This window comes from Sinocyclocheilus rhinocerous, unplaced genomic scaffold (genome assembly GCF_001515625.1).
Source record: "Sinocyclocheilus rhinocerous isolate Xijiao unplaced genomic scaffold, SAMN03320098_v1.1 scaffold1483, whole genome shotgun sequence".
In the NCBI taxonomy this organism is placed as follows: domain Eukaryota; kingdom Metazoa; phylum Chordata; class Actinopteri; order Cypriniformes; family Cyprinidae; genus Sinocyclocheilus; species Sinocyclocheilus rhinocerous.
The window spans coordinates 318,839-329,153 of NW_015625211.1; the positions used below are offsets into that span (position 1 = coordinate 318,839).

The 10,315-nt window shown below is 36.9% G+C and overlaps 2 protein-coding genes across 4 annotated transcripts in view; one reads left to right on the plus strand and one right to left on the minus strand.

Moving 5' to 3' along the window:
- Nucleotides 1–6,519, plus strand: part of LOC107749932 (protein Dok-7-like) — a 22,544-nt gene extending 16,025 nt beyond the window's left edge. Inside the window, exons 8-11 of one of the 2 annotated variants that reach the window (XM_016565183.1) lie at nt 1,224–1,281; nt 2,996–3,076; nt 3,188–3,334; nt 5,640–6,519. In XM_016565183.1, the coding sequence (XP_016420669.1) occupies nt 1,224–1,281; nt 2,996–3,076; nt 3,188–3,334; nt 5,640–5,779 (426 nt within the window). In that variant the 3' untranslated portion in view covers nt 5,780–6,519. Of the gene's footprint in view, nt 1–1,223; nt 1,282–1,726; nt 1,803–2,995; nt 3,077–3,187; nt 3,335–5,639 lie in introns of those variants that run through there. The other variant, XM_016565190.1, reaches the window with a different exon arrangement.
- A 662-nt stretch (nt 6,520–7,181) lies between these two features.
- LOC107749950 (alpha-2-macroglobulin receptor-associated protein-like) overlaps nt 7,182–10,315 on the minus strand; it is a 19,304-nt gene continuing 16,170 nt past the window's right edge. For both annotated transcript variants that reach the window (XM_016565201.1, XM_016565194.1), the window contains 4 exons: nt 8,957–9,112; nt 8,791–8,873; nt 8,445–8,621; nt 7,182–8,326 (listed from right to left, as the gene is read on the minus strand). In XM_016565201.1, the coding sequence (XP_016420687.1) occupies nt 8,258–8,326; nt 8,445–8,621; nt 8,791–8,873; nt 8,957–9,112 (485 nt within the window). In that variant the 3' untranslated portion in view covers nt 7,182–8,257. The remainder of the gene's footprint in view (nt 8,327–8,444; nt 8,622–8,790; nt 8,874–8,956; nt 9,113–10,315) is intronic.

A 10,315-nucleotide genomic window follows, 5' to 3' on the forward strand; every position in this document is an offset into this window, starting at 1 on the left:
TTTTTTTTTTTTTTTTTAACCAACCATTACTCCAGACTGTAGTGTCACATGATCCTTCAGAAATCATTCCAATATGCTAATTTAGTGCTCAATAAAAATTTCTTATTATTATCAATGTTAAAAACAGTTGTGCTGCTTAGTATTTTTGTGGATACTCTGATGCATTTTTCAGGATTCTTTAATGAATAGAAAGTTCAGAAGAGCAGCATTTATTTGAAATAGAAGTCTTTTGTAACATTTATAATTGGAATTGGAACCAGAAAGGTTAAATTATTTACTGAAATGCTCCTAATGGTCTTTATAAATAACCTGTTAGCCTCCATATGCCTATGGAAACCTAGTGAACTTGGATGTAAAGAAATGACACAGCAAACAATGCAAATCCGTGAAGCCTATTACTCCCAAACAAATTTGCTTTGATTAAACCGGATAACTGCTCAGCTATTCTATGAGTCTAAATGCATCTTTTGTCAAAGTATGCGGACAAACTGTTCTATAGATTTGGACTAAAACTTTACCAACAAAATCAGACTTCTGCAACAGATCAGGACAGTGTTGATTGAGCATCAGTTTTTCGTTATGCATTCCTCTAATCACAGAATCCAGCGTTCCAGCACAAATCCAAAGACTTCCAGCCGTCTGTGTCTCTGGATCATGCTCAGCCATCACGTTGATGCATCAGTGGGGAGGCACAACCAGTTTGCAGAATGAATTTAAATGCGTTTGTCATCTCGCCACACGCTCCAAGTTGATCTGAGAATGCAATAAAAAGCTATTAAAACAAGCTGCTTTGACCAAACATCCTAACGTATTTCTGTTCAGGGCAATCAATATTTCACACTGAAAAACATTTCACTCTCAGCACTGTGGCTTAAAGCATTCAATACTTTTTTGTACAATAGTGGTACATTTTCAGTTGCTTATTGTGGCCAGAAGCACATCTTCAGGCTTGTACTAGGTGTTGGTGTAGTCAGTCAATGCTAGTTGTAAAATTTTATTTAAAGAAGTAACAACAGCAACAGCTAAAGCGGTAAGAAATATGGTCCGATAATATATTGCCACATTTGTTTAGTTCAACAGTGATTTTGAAAAATTTTGGTGATGTACAACAGCAGAAGAAGCAGAAATAGCTGGTTTAGTCAATTAAAGAAAATAAATGCATCATTAAACAAGTCTGCTGCTGCTGCTTTGGGATTTCTGAATCACTTCTGTGTTTCTTGTAGGTGGAGGAGAGGAGCAGGTGTGAGATGAGAAGCAGTTCCGAGGAGCAGAAGTCTGATGGTGAGCATCATACAGTTTTAAAGGGCCTCATTTATAAAGTGTGCGTATGCTCAGATTTGATCTTAGAGTGTGGGTGTGCTTAAATCATATCCTCCTGACTAACAGCAATGGAGTTTTGTCCTCTGTAGAGGACATTATTTTTTAGCGATTTCTCTGAGACCTTACATGTCACAGTTTTGTCTAGATGTCCTGTACAGAGCACACTCAGGGCTTTTCAGAGATACCAAAAGATTGGATGTTTCACCATGACCGCTCCCTCTCCTTGGTCTTTAAAAATGAGCAACATTAATTTAGTGATCAAATGTAACACTCTTATGGAAATATGATACTATTTTGTAATAATCATTTAAATCTGATTAATTTTCGATTTGTTTGTCATAAATCAACATCTCAGAAAAATGTTATGAGGATTCAAATCAAAATATGACTTTCTGTTATGAAACAGGACATTGATTTCATACATGTCGGGACACCAAGACTGGACTGTAATGCTGTAGAGGACACCAGGACTTAAAGCATATTACACATTTTGGGATACACAACAAATGAATAGGGAAAAAATTATATAACAATATTCCTATGAAATATTAGATATTATTATGAAAATCTTGCCAATTATTACTCCCATTACTACACTTATTTATTCATTCTATGTTGCCCCAAAAACACATTAATATGCAAATGAGATACAGTTTATAGATACATTGTATATAATGGGAAAACCCATTTATGACCATTTTATACACATTTTGCATAAAGAATATTTTTAAATATCTTTCATAACATTCTTTATATAAAGTTTGGTATAACATTTTTTGAAAAAACTGATTTGTGATTAAAGCAAAAATCCCACTGTCTTGCCTTTTCATGTCTATTCATGTCTTTTTATTTAAAAAAAACAACAAAAAAACAGGACTTTTTAAATTCCTGCTGTCCTTTACAGAGGACGTCCTTTTACACACACCTTTTCTTGTCGGAGTTCCGCAGGTTTTTAGAAATGTAAGCTGTTCTTGCAGCTCACTGTTCTAAATGAAAGGATTTGGACGATGACTGGTGATCTTTTATATGTTAATGGCATTAATTAGGAGTCGTTTACAAGGCAGAGAGCTGAAACCATTCAGTTGCGCCAAAGTCCCTTTAAGAGGGTATTCTATAGTCTTTTTGATTGCATCATTTGCAATTCATAGATGTCACATCTGAAAGAGAGGCGTACGTGCATTTTCTGTGTGTACTGTACGTTCATTCTATGAATCACACGTACACATATTTGAGAGATGATCGAAAAATCAAATTTGGGATGGTTTCTGTGCAACATTTTATAAATGAGGCCTCTGAATTTGAAATGATAATGATGGTTAAGGCCTCTGAAGACTGTCCTTCAGTCAGGTAACAATACTTTTATGTTATTTCAACAGGAAATGCATCATGCCTTTCTCGTCCCTAAGTACATAAAGCTTTCAACCAGACCTCCACGTCTGTATCGACTGATAAAGTGATTCTAGCCTCAGCATCGACATGTTATAGCTAAACATAGTAACCATGAGGAGAAATTATGATGCTTTGTTGTCACTGGATATCTTATGTTTGTGTGTGCAATATGCCAAGTCAGATTGTTTTCTGCTGATTTACAATTGAATGATATCTGAGCATAAATTTTTTGATTCTAAATGAATGGCTTACTTGTGATTCATTCTTGTTTTTTTGTCCTTCTCAGCTGATCCAAAAGGCAATTATGAGCAGATGGCATTTATGACTGATGCATCCAGGTGGCCACAGTTCAGAGCTGGAGAATATGGTAATTGAGATGCCCCTCTTATATAGTATATCGCCATCTGATCACTGCATTTCTTTCGCTCGGTTTCATTGGTTACTGTGCATGAATCGGGTTTGTGTTTTGGTCTTGCAGGAGAGGCAGGACTGACAGTTATCAACAAACTTCAAGGTGATTCTGTTAACTATGTGAATATCCCCATCAGTCCTACATCTAAACGCCAGCTGCACTATATGGAGTTAGATCTGCAGGACCGTCCAGAGTCAAGCCACACTGTCAGAGGTACACTGTGTTCCTCTCATATATAGGCTAGAGCCCTGCACAGGGCTTAAATATAGGCCCTAACCGGGCCCTGTCCTGAGACGCTCAGGCCCCTAGACCGGGCCTTGTCCAACAGCTCATCAGAATTCTTGGCCCGAGTCCGACACGAGCCTGTCTTTTTTTTCCCCTTCTCCCAAAACAGCTTATACTACTGTTTCAGCTATTAAAATAGTTCAGTTTTGTATGTAATGTCAAAGTGATTATATTTCGTTTACGACCAAGCGGCCAGCGGCAGACAGTGAGTTGATCATGTTTGATCAAGCCTTCTCAAATCATCACGACTTGCCTAAAATAAAATCTATAGATATAAAACAGTTCAAGCATATCACAATGTTAGTTTAAATGTTTAACCTACTGTATATAAATGTGCGCTATTAGACGCATATCTAATCGTTTGTGCGGAGAGCTAAAGCGCGCTTTACAGGACATGGAGGCGCCGGCGTGATCACTTGCATTGGAAACAACGTAAAATATGCCGTCATTTTTGCTCAAAAAGGTAAGAGTAATACATCACTCGGAACTGTAAATGGTATCCTTTTATTTGTGTGCACTCACAATATCAACAAAACGTTGTGCTTTTATAAAATAAAAGGATAAATACAGGATGTGCTTTCTGCAATTTCGGCCAGGAATGCTTTACAATGATGAACCGAAACTCAGCGAATACTTGCCTCACAGACTTGCTAAATATATCTATAGAACATTTTAAATTACTACTTTAAAACTAAATAATTCAAATCAAAAACAAAAACTCTTTCTACAGATTTTATAAAATCCATAAAAATGCATTTCTCTCTAAAGGCTCGTCCAGTGAGGAGATGGCAGGTCAGGATCGTCATCTTCATCTTTGCGACACGGACTCAAAAAACACTAATTTATTAATAAATAATTCAAATATCTCCTTACTATTTCCCCCCAACACATTCATAGCATGGTCAACTGTCACCTGTATGCTAATGTGTGCATATATGCTGAATGAGCCCGAGTCCGACCCGAACCCGATCTGTAAAAAAAAAAAATGGCCCGAGCCCGGCCCGATTGGACTCAGCGTGTCGGGCCCCGTCAGGACCCGACGGGCTTGCAGGCCTCTAATATAGGCCACTACACATATTTGATCATGGCTGCAACCTGAAAAAGGTGACTTATGCGCACCAAAACTGCATTTATTTAAAGCTGCAGTCTGTAACTTTTTTTTGTTAAAAATGATCCGAAATCAATATTTGAGCAAGTACATAATCAGCCAGTGTTCGAAACTATCGCCTTACTTTAGCCCGATTCACAACAGTTAGCTTAATGTTTTCTAATTTGAGTGGTAGGGGTAGGTTTTCGCGGGACATTCGAGCATGGCACTGCGTCATTACGTCACGTCTGTAAACATAAAGAAGTTGTCCCGGCTACTAGACTATCGCATGTGAGGATCCTGAAGGTGGCCGATCGTTTATAGCCTTTTCTTACAGCAGCTAGAATAATTAAATGCATCATTTTGATGGCGGATTGTAATCCAGAAAGGATTATGTGTTTATGAAACACATGTGAATGATAATCCGCGCTGGAGCCGTGCCGGCGCACAACCCACGCAAGGAAGATAATTCCGCAAACAGCTGCAATTCCAGGTTTTCAAACAGAGATGGCGACAAAGAGGCAAAACTTACAGACCGCAAGCTTTAATCAAAAATGCAGTAAAAACAGTGATATTGTAAAATATTATTACAATTAAAAGTAACTTTTCTTTTAATAAAATTTAAGATACTGTATGTCATTTATTCCTGTGATGGCAAAGCTGAATTTTCAGCATCATTACTCCAGTCCTCAATGTAACAATGATCCTTCAGAAATCATTCCAATGCTGATTTGCTGCTCAAGTAATTATAAGTTATAAAGTTAAAAACAGTTGTGCTGCTTAATGTTTTTTGTGAAAACTGATACCTTTTTTCCAAAGATTTTTAATGAATAAAAACAGCAATTATTTGAAATAGAATTTTTTTTTGCAACAATGTATAGCCTAAGTCTGTAATGTATGCATCCTTGTGAATACACTTAAATTAAATCAAATTTATTTCTGTGAATTAAAAAATCTTACTGCTCCCAAACTTTTGAACAGTATTTTAAACTATTAGTATCTACAGTTCTTTCTGTTTTGGGTTTGAAAACAAATGACCATCCAGCTGTGTTTAGATTATTCAAAAATATTAAAAGGGCATTGCACATAAAATAAATAAATAAAGTTGTTAAATACATTGGTTTTTGTGTGTGTGTTTATGAACAGCGGCCGGCTCCAGCACTAAATACGCCCACATTGACATCACTGCGACTCAGACAGCACAGAGGGTGGGAGTCCAGCATGCACAGGGCCGAGAGGAGAGACTACAGGAACTAGAACAGAAGAGGAGAGGAACACTCACCTGAAAATATAATGAAGTGGAGTCAAAACGTCTGAGACCACATTGGAAATATAGATTTTTTCCCCCCTTTTAAACTGGGTGTGTGCATTTGAAAAATGTTAGATGAAAATGTTTATAATGTTTATATATTTAATATAATATTTTAAGATGGTGTCATATTTTAAGTCACTTTTGTGAATGGTGAGCACATTTTTGAAAACAACTTTTAATAATGTTCTTGCATCCACTGAAGCACAAAACATGCATCATCTGGTTTTACACAAACTTTTGGAGTTCATGCAGATCAAATACCATTTGTCATTTTTAAAGCAACAAAGACACAGAGCAAATGTTAAGAAATTCTTCAATTCATATACCTTTTTTTCAATTCAACTTTTAACTCAAATTGTTATGCTGAAAAAATGTTTGTTAGAGAAATGCATATTAGAATAATTTTTGGTAGTGGTCTCTCAGACGTTCAGACTCCACTGTATATCAGTGGTTCTCAACATAGGGTCCAAGGTCCACTTTGGGGGCCTCAGTATGACTTAAATATATTAATATAATAAAAATATCTAACTCTAAATTAAAATAGGAAAAGAATAGATACAACCAAGATATAAACTGAAAAATATTGGAGGGCCTTTGAAAATTGGGTTGGACTTTGTTGGGCTTTCAGTTGAGAACTGCTGCTGCACAGTATAATGTCAAAGGGATAGTTCAACCAAAAATGAAAATTACCCTATGATTTACTCATCCTCAAGCCGTCCTAGGTGTATATGACTTTCTTCTTTCAGACGAATACAATCAGAGTTATATTAAAAAATGTCCTGGCTCTTCCAAGCTTTATAATGGCAATGAATGGGGGTCCAGATTTTAAAGCCCAAAAAAGTGCATCCATCTATTATAAAATATGCTACACAGCTATGGGGGGTTAATAAAGGCCCCCTGAAGCGAATCGATGCATTTGTGTAAGAAGAATATCCATATTTAAAACTTTGTAAATGAGGCTTGAGAGTGAGTTTATCGCAAGGAAATTTTCATTTTGGGTGAACTATCCCTTTTAAGTTTATTGCTGCATTGTATATTATGTGCAGCTTTGTGTACAAATGTATTTTCCATGGTTAAAATTCACGTGGAATTAAAAGGTTATAAATCTGAAAGCAGATCCCAAATGCAACAACTGTTGACTGTAAATATATACTTTAATTGGTGACCAATTTTGTTCTGTACATTTACATTGAAATATTTCATACACTTTTTTTTCAAATATTTTCTGAAATTTCTATGTTGACTATAACAGTAGTAATAAAAGTGATACATCAGTGACTAGCGTTGCTCGTCCTTAAATGCTTGATGCAATTGTCTCAGCATAGCAACCATCAGCTCAGCATAGCAACCATCTGACATCATAGAAAACACAAGGCTTTGGAAGTTTGTTTTATTATGAAAAGTGAAACATGAAATGAGTAGAATATAGACTTGTACAAAAGCGATCCTATTATTTATGGAGATCACATTCATGATAATTCATTACAATGCTGGATTACCATATTTTTATGAATATGAGGATTTTAAATCACAAACTAGTTAGTAATAACAGTACAATTAGAAAGAATTAGTGCACAGTTTATATTAGAATTTTTATGACAAATCTCAAATGTCTTACTGATGGAACTGTTTAAACAGTGAGGTTGTTGATTCAAGTCTACCTTGGGACAACACTGTCAATCATGGTGATGGGCTTTGTATCCAATGCTATTTAGAGATTCAGTCAATATCATAGTTGACTCAAGGTCTACCTTGCCAAATCCGGCTTGGCTTTTTTTTCTTTTTTGGCTTTCTCCATTACACTCCAGCCTTTTTAGCCTTTTTCACTGAAGCACACCATTTTCCTCAATCTGTCAGGTTGTGCTATTATCCTAATATAAATCACGCCTGTACAGGGGTAGCACTGTTGTTCATGAATGGGTATTAATCAGTTGAAATCTTAGGATGTTCAGGACTGGGGTTTAAGGAAGAAAAAAAAATGGAAGCTTTAACTGTTTATACTGAAAACCCTAGAGAGCTTTTTTTTTTTCATGTGTAAAGTTATTCTCTGTGCTCATGTTGAATTCTTTTGCACCCATGTTTGTGGGATGCTACACATATTTCATTGTGCATTTGTTGTTTAGCAACTTTTATTAAATAATTGAGCCACAAACCAATGTGGCCAAAATTCATAGTACGTGAACAACATGCATCAGCGTTTTGGCTAAATCAGCTTGCTGCACAAACAAAACGGGAAATAACCAACAAAAGCAGAACTTATCACTGCTCAGTACAGTTTAAAAAAATTATCATGTAGTCTGGCTTCCCAAAGGAAATGTTAAATTCCTGTACAATATGCCCTACCTTTATAACCCTGGCCCATCTGTGTTGGATAACATTTTGGAATACCTCATGTGTGACCTCTGAACAGTTATAGCTAACAGTAGTGCTGTCATCGTGACAAAAATGGTATTCAGAGTTCATTGTGTTGCAATCCATTTCGGGAAATCTTATTCGTCAAGTCCTGCAAGTGTTTCTTCATCTAAAGAAAAAAAAGTGTGACAGGGTTATTAAAAATCCACAAAGTACGATAACCAGAAAATCCACAAAGTACAGTAACCAAAAAAGTTGTTATTCTAAAACCCAGTTTGCAGCTCTACCTTGTATCCCATTTCTCGTGCTTTCTCAGCAAGAGTGTTGTATTTCTCTTTGTTTCTCATGATGTGATCTTTGTCTCCCAGGGCCTCCACATGCTTCAGTTTCTGATGAGACAGTTCCAGCTGCTCCTGATAGTGCTGGTGCTTCTCCACCTTTGTTTCAAAGTGTCTAAGTTCCTCCTAAATGAGAGAAGAAAAAAAACGAAACTTCAGGAATTTTGAAAATAATCTTTATACCAATGTAAAGCCAAGCATATTAAAATAAAACTGAAATGCAATATTTAGCAGTAATTTGGCTGTGCAGTAATAATCTGAATGGTATTCATGTTACGACATAAGCGAAGCTTACTTTAAGAGAGTCAAGTTCGTCTTCACTGAGATTTGATCTTTTTGCCATCTCCCAAAGTTCTATGACTCGTGGCTCCTTAAATTCTGCCACAGACAACGAGAGCATTAGAAAGTCATGCGCCAATTCATTTATGAAACATGAATTCAACCTTAGCGAAGGTCCCCACCACTGTCAGCACTGTAACCCTCATGGGTGATCTTGCGGAGTCGTTCAAAGCCCTGGTTCAGGTTCCTCATCCTCTGCTTCAGATCTGAGTGTTTCTGATGGAGAACATGTTCCTTCATGTCACCCTCCAGAGGACTGATTACATTCTTATGGATCTCTGATGGAAAGAACAGTGCAAGAGACATTTATTCAGCAGGATCTGAAATTTTAAGAAAAAGATTGTGAGAATCTGCTCAGGAGGTTGGAATTTAAACAGCCCCATTATTAAACTTCCCAAAAGCATCGTTAGCTAACTATGGTCGCAAGTTCCGTTATTACCAATGAATTAAACTTTGAAGCAAAACGACTGAATAAAAACGCTGAATTTGTCCTTAGATGCCATGTTCGTTACAGCAACATCTCAGAAACAACAATAACCTGATATTAATTATGTTCTCAAAACAATTAATTAGCAGCTTTTACTCTACCACTTGCATTTGACATCATTAATGGCAGTGTGAGAAAGCCCTAGCCACACCCCCTAGTGGCACGTAGCGCAGTTAGGAGTGGACATTTTGTCTCGACAGCAGTAGGTTACAAATCAGGCTGGCTGGACTGTTTATTCAACTTTGTATATGTTTTACCAGTGTGTAAATGATTACGGGTGAGTTTCCATATATAATTTGTATTTGTAATCTATATTATTGATCTGAATGTCGATATTTGCCCGTAAATTGAACGCATTTTAAACTGCGTCACAAACGAAAGTGAAATCGAAAGTGAAACCAAACGCTTTCGTATCGGACTTTGAGCTTTATAATAAGTGTATTTCTATTACAATACAAATGATTATGTTCACTTCCTAGTTACATATCACTCGGTTTGTTCAATATTGTTTGAAATGTCAAATTTGATGACGTTGCACTTTCCCTGCTTGTAATATTGAGCATACGCAAACTGGCAACAAGAGCTTCATAGTTTGAATCTGATTGCAATCCCAAGGTGTTACACTCCATTTGAAGGGCATGCGGAAATCCTCAATAGGAATTTACATATATTCTGTGACACATCTGAGAGGGCCTATGGCTCAGTGGCCTACATGCGCACAGAAAACAATGAAGGACATGTACATGTCTCATTTGTGTTAGCCCGTTCACGAGTGGCACCTCGGAAGCAGATGACGATCCCTCGTCTGGAACTGAGAGCAGCCCTTACTGGAGCGCAGGTGGCTACACTGATATTGATTCCTGGAGGTACGTTGATTCAGCGAACAACCCTGCTGATGTGATAACACGAGGCCAACGAGGCCAGGATTTAACCCCACCTTGCCGTTGGATTAATGGACCAAATTTCCTACATCAGCCAGAGTCACCAGAGTCAT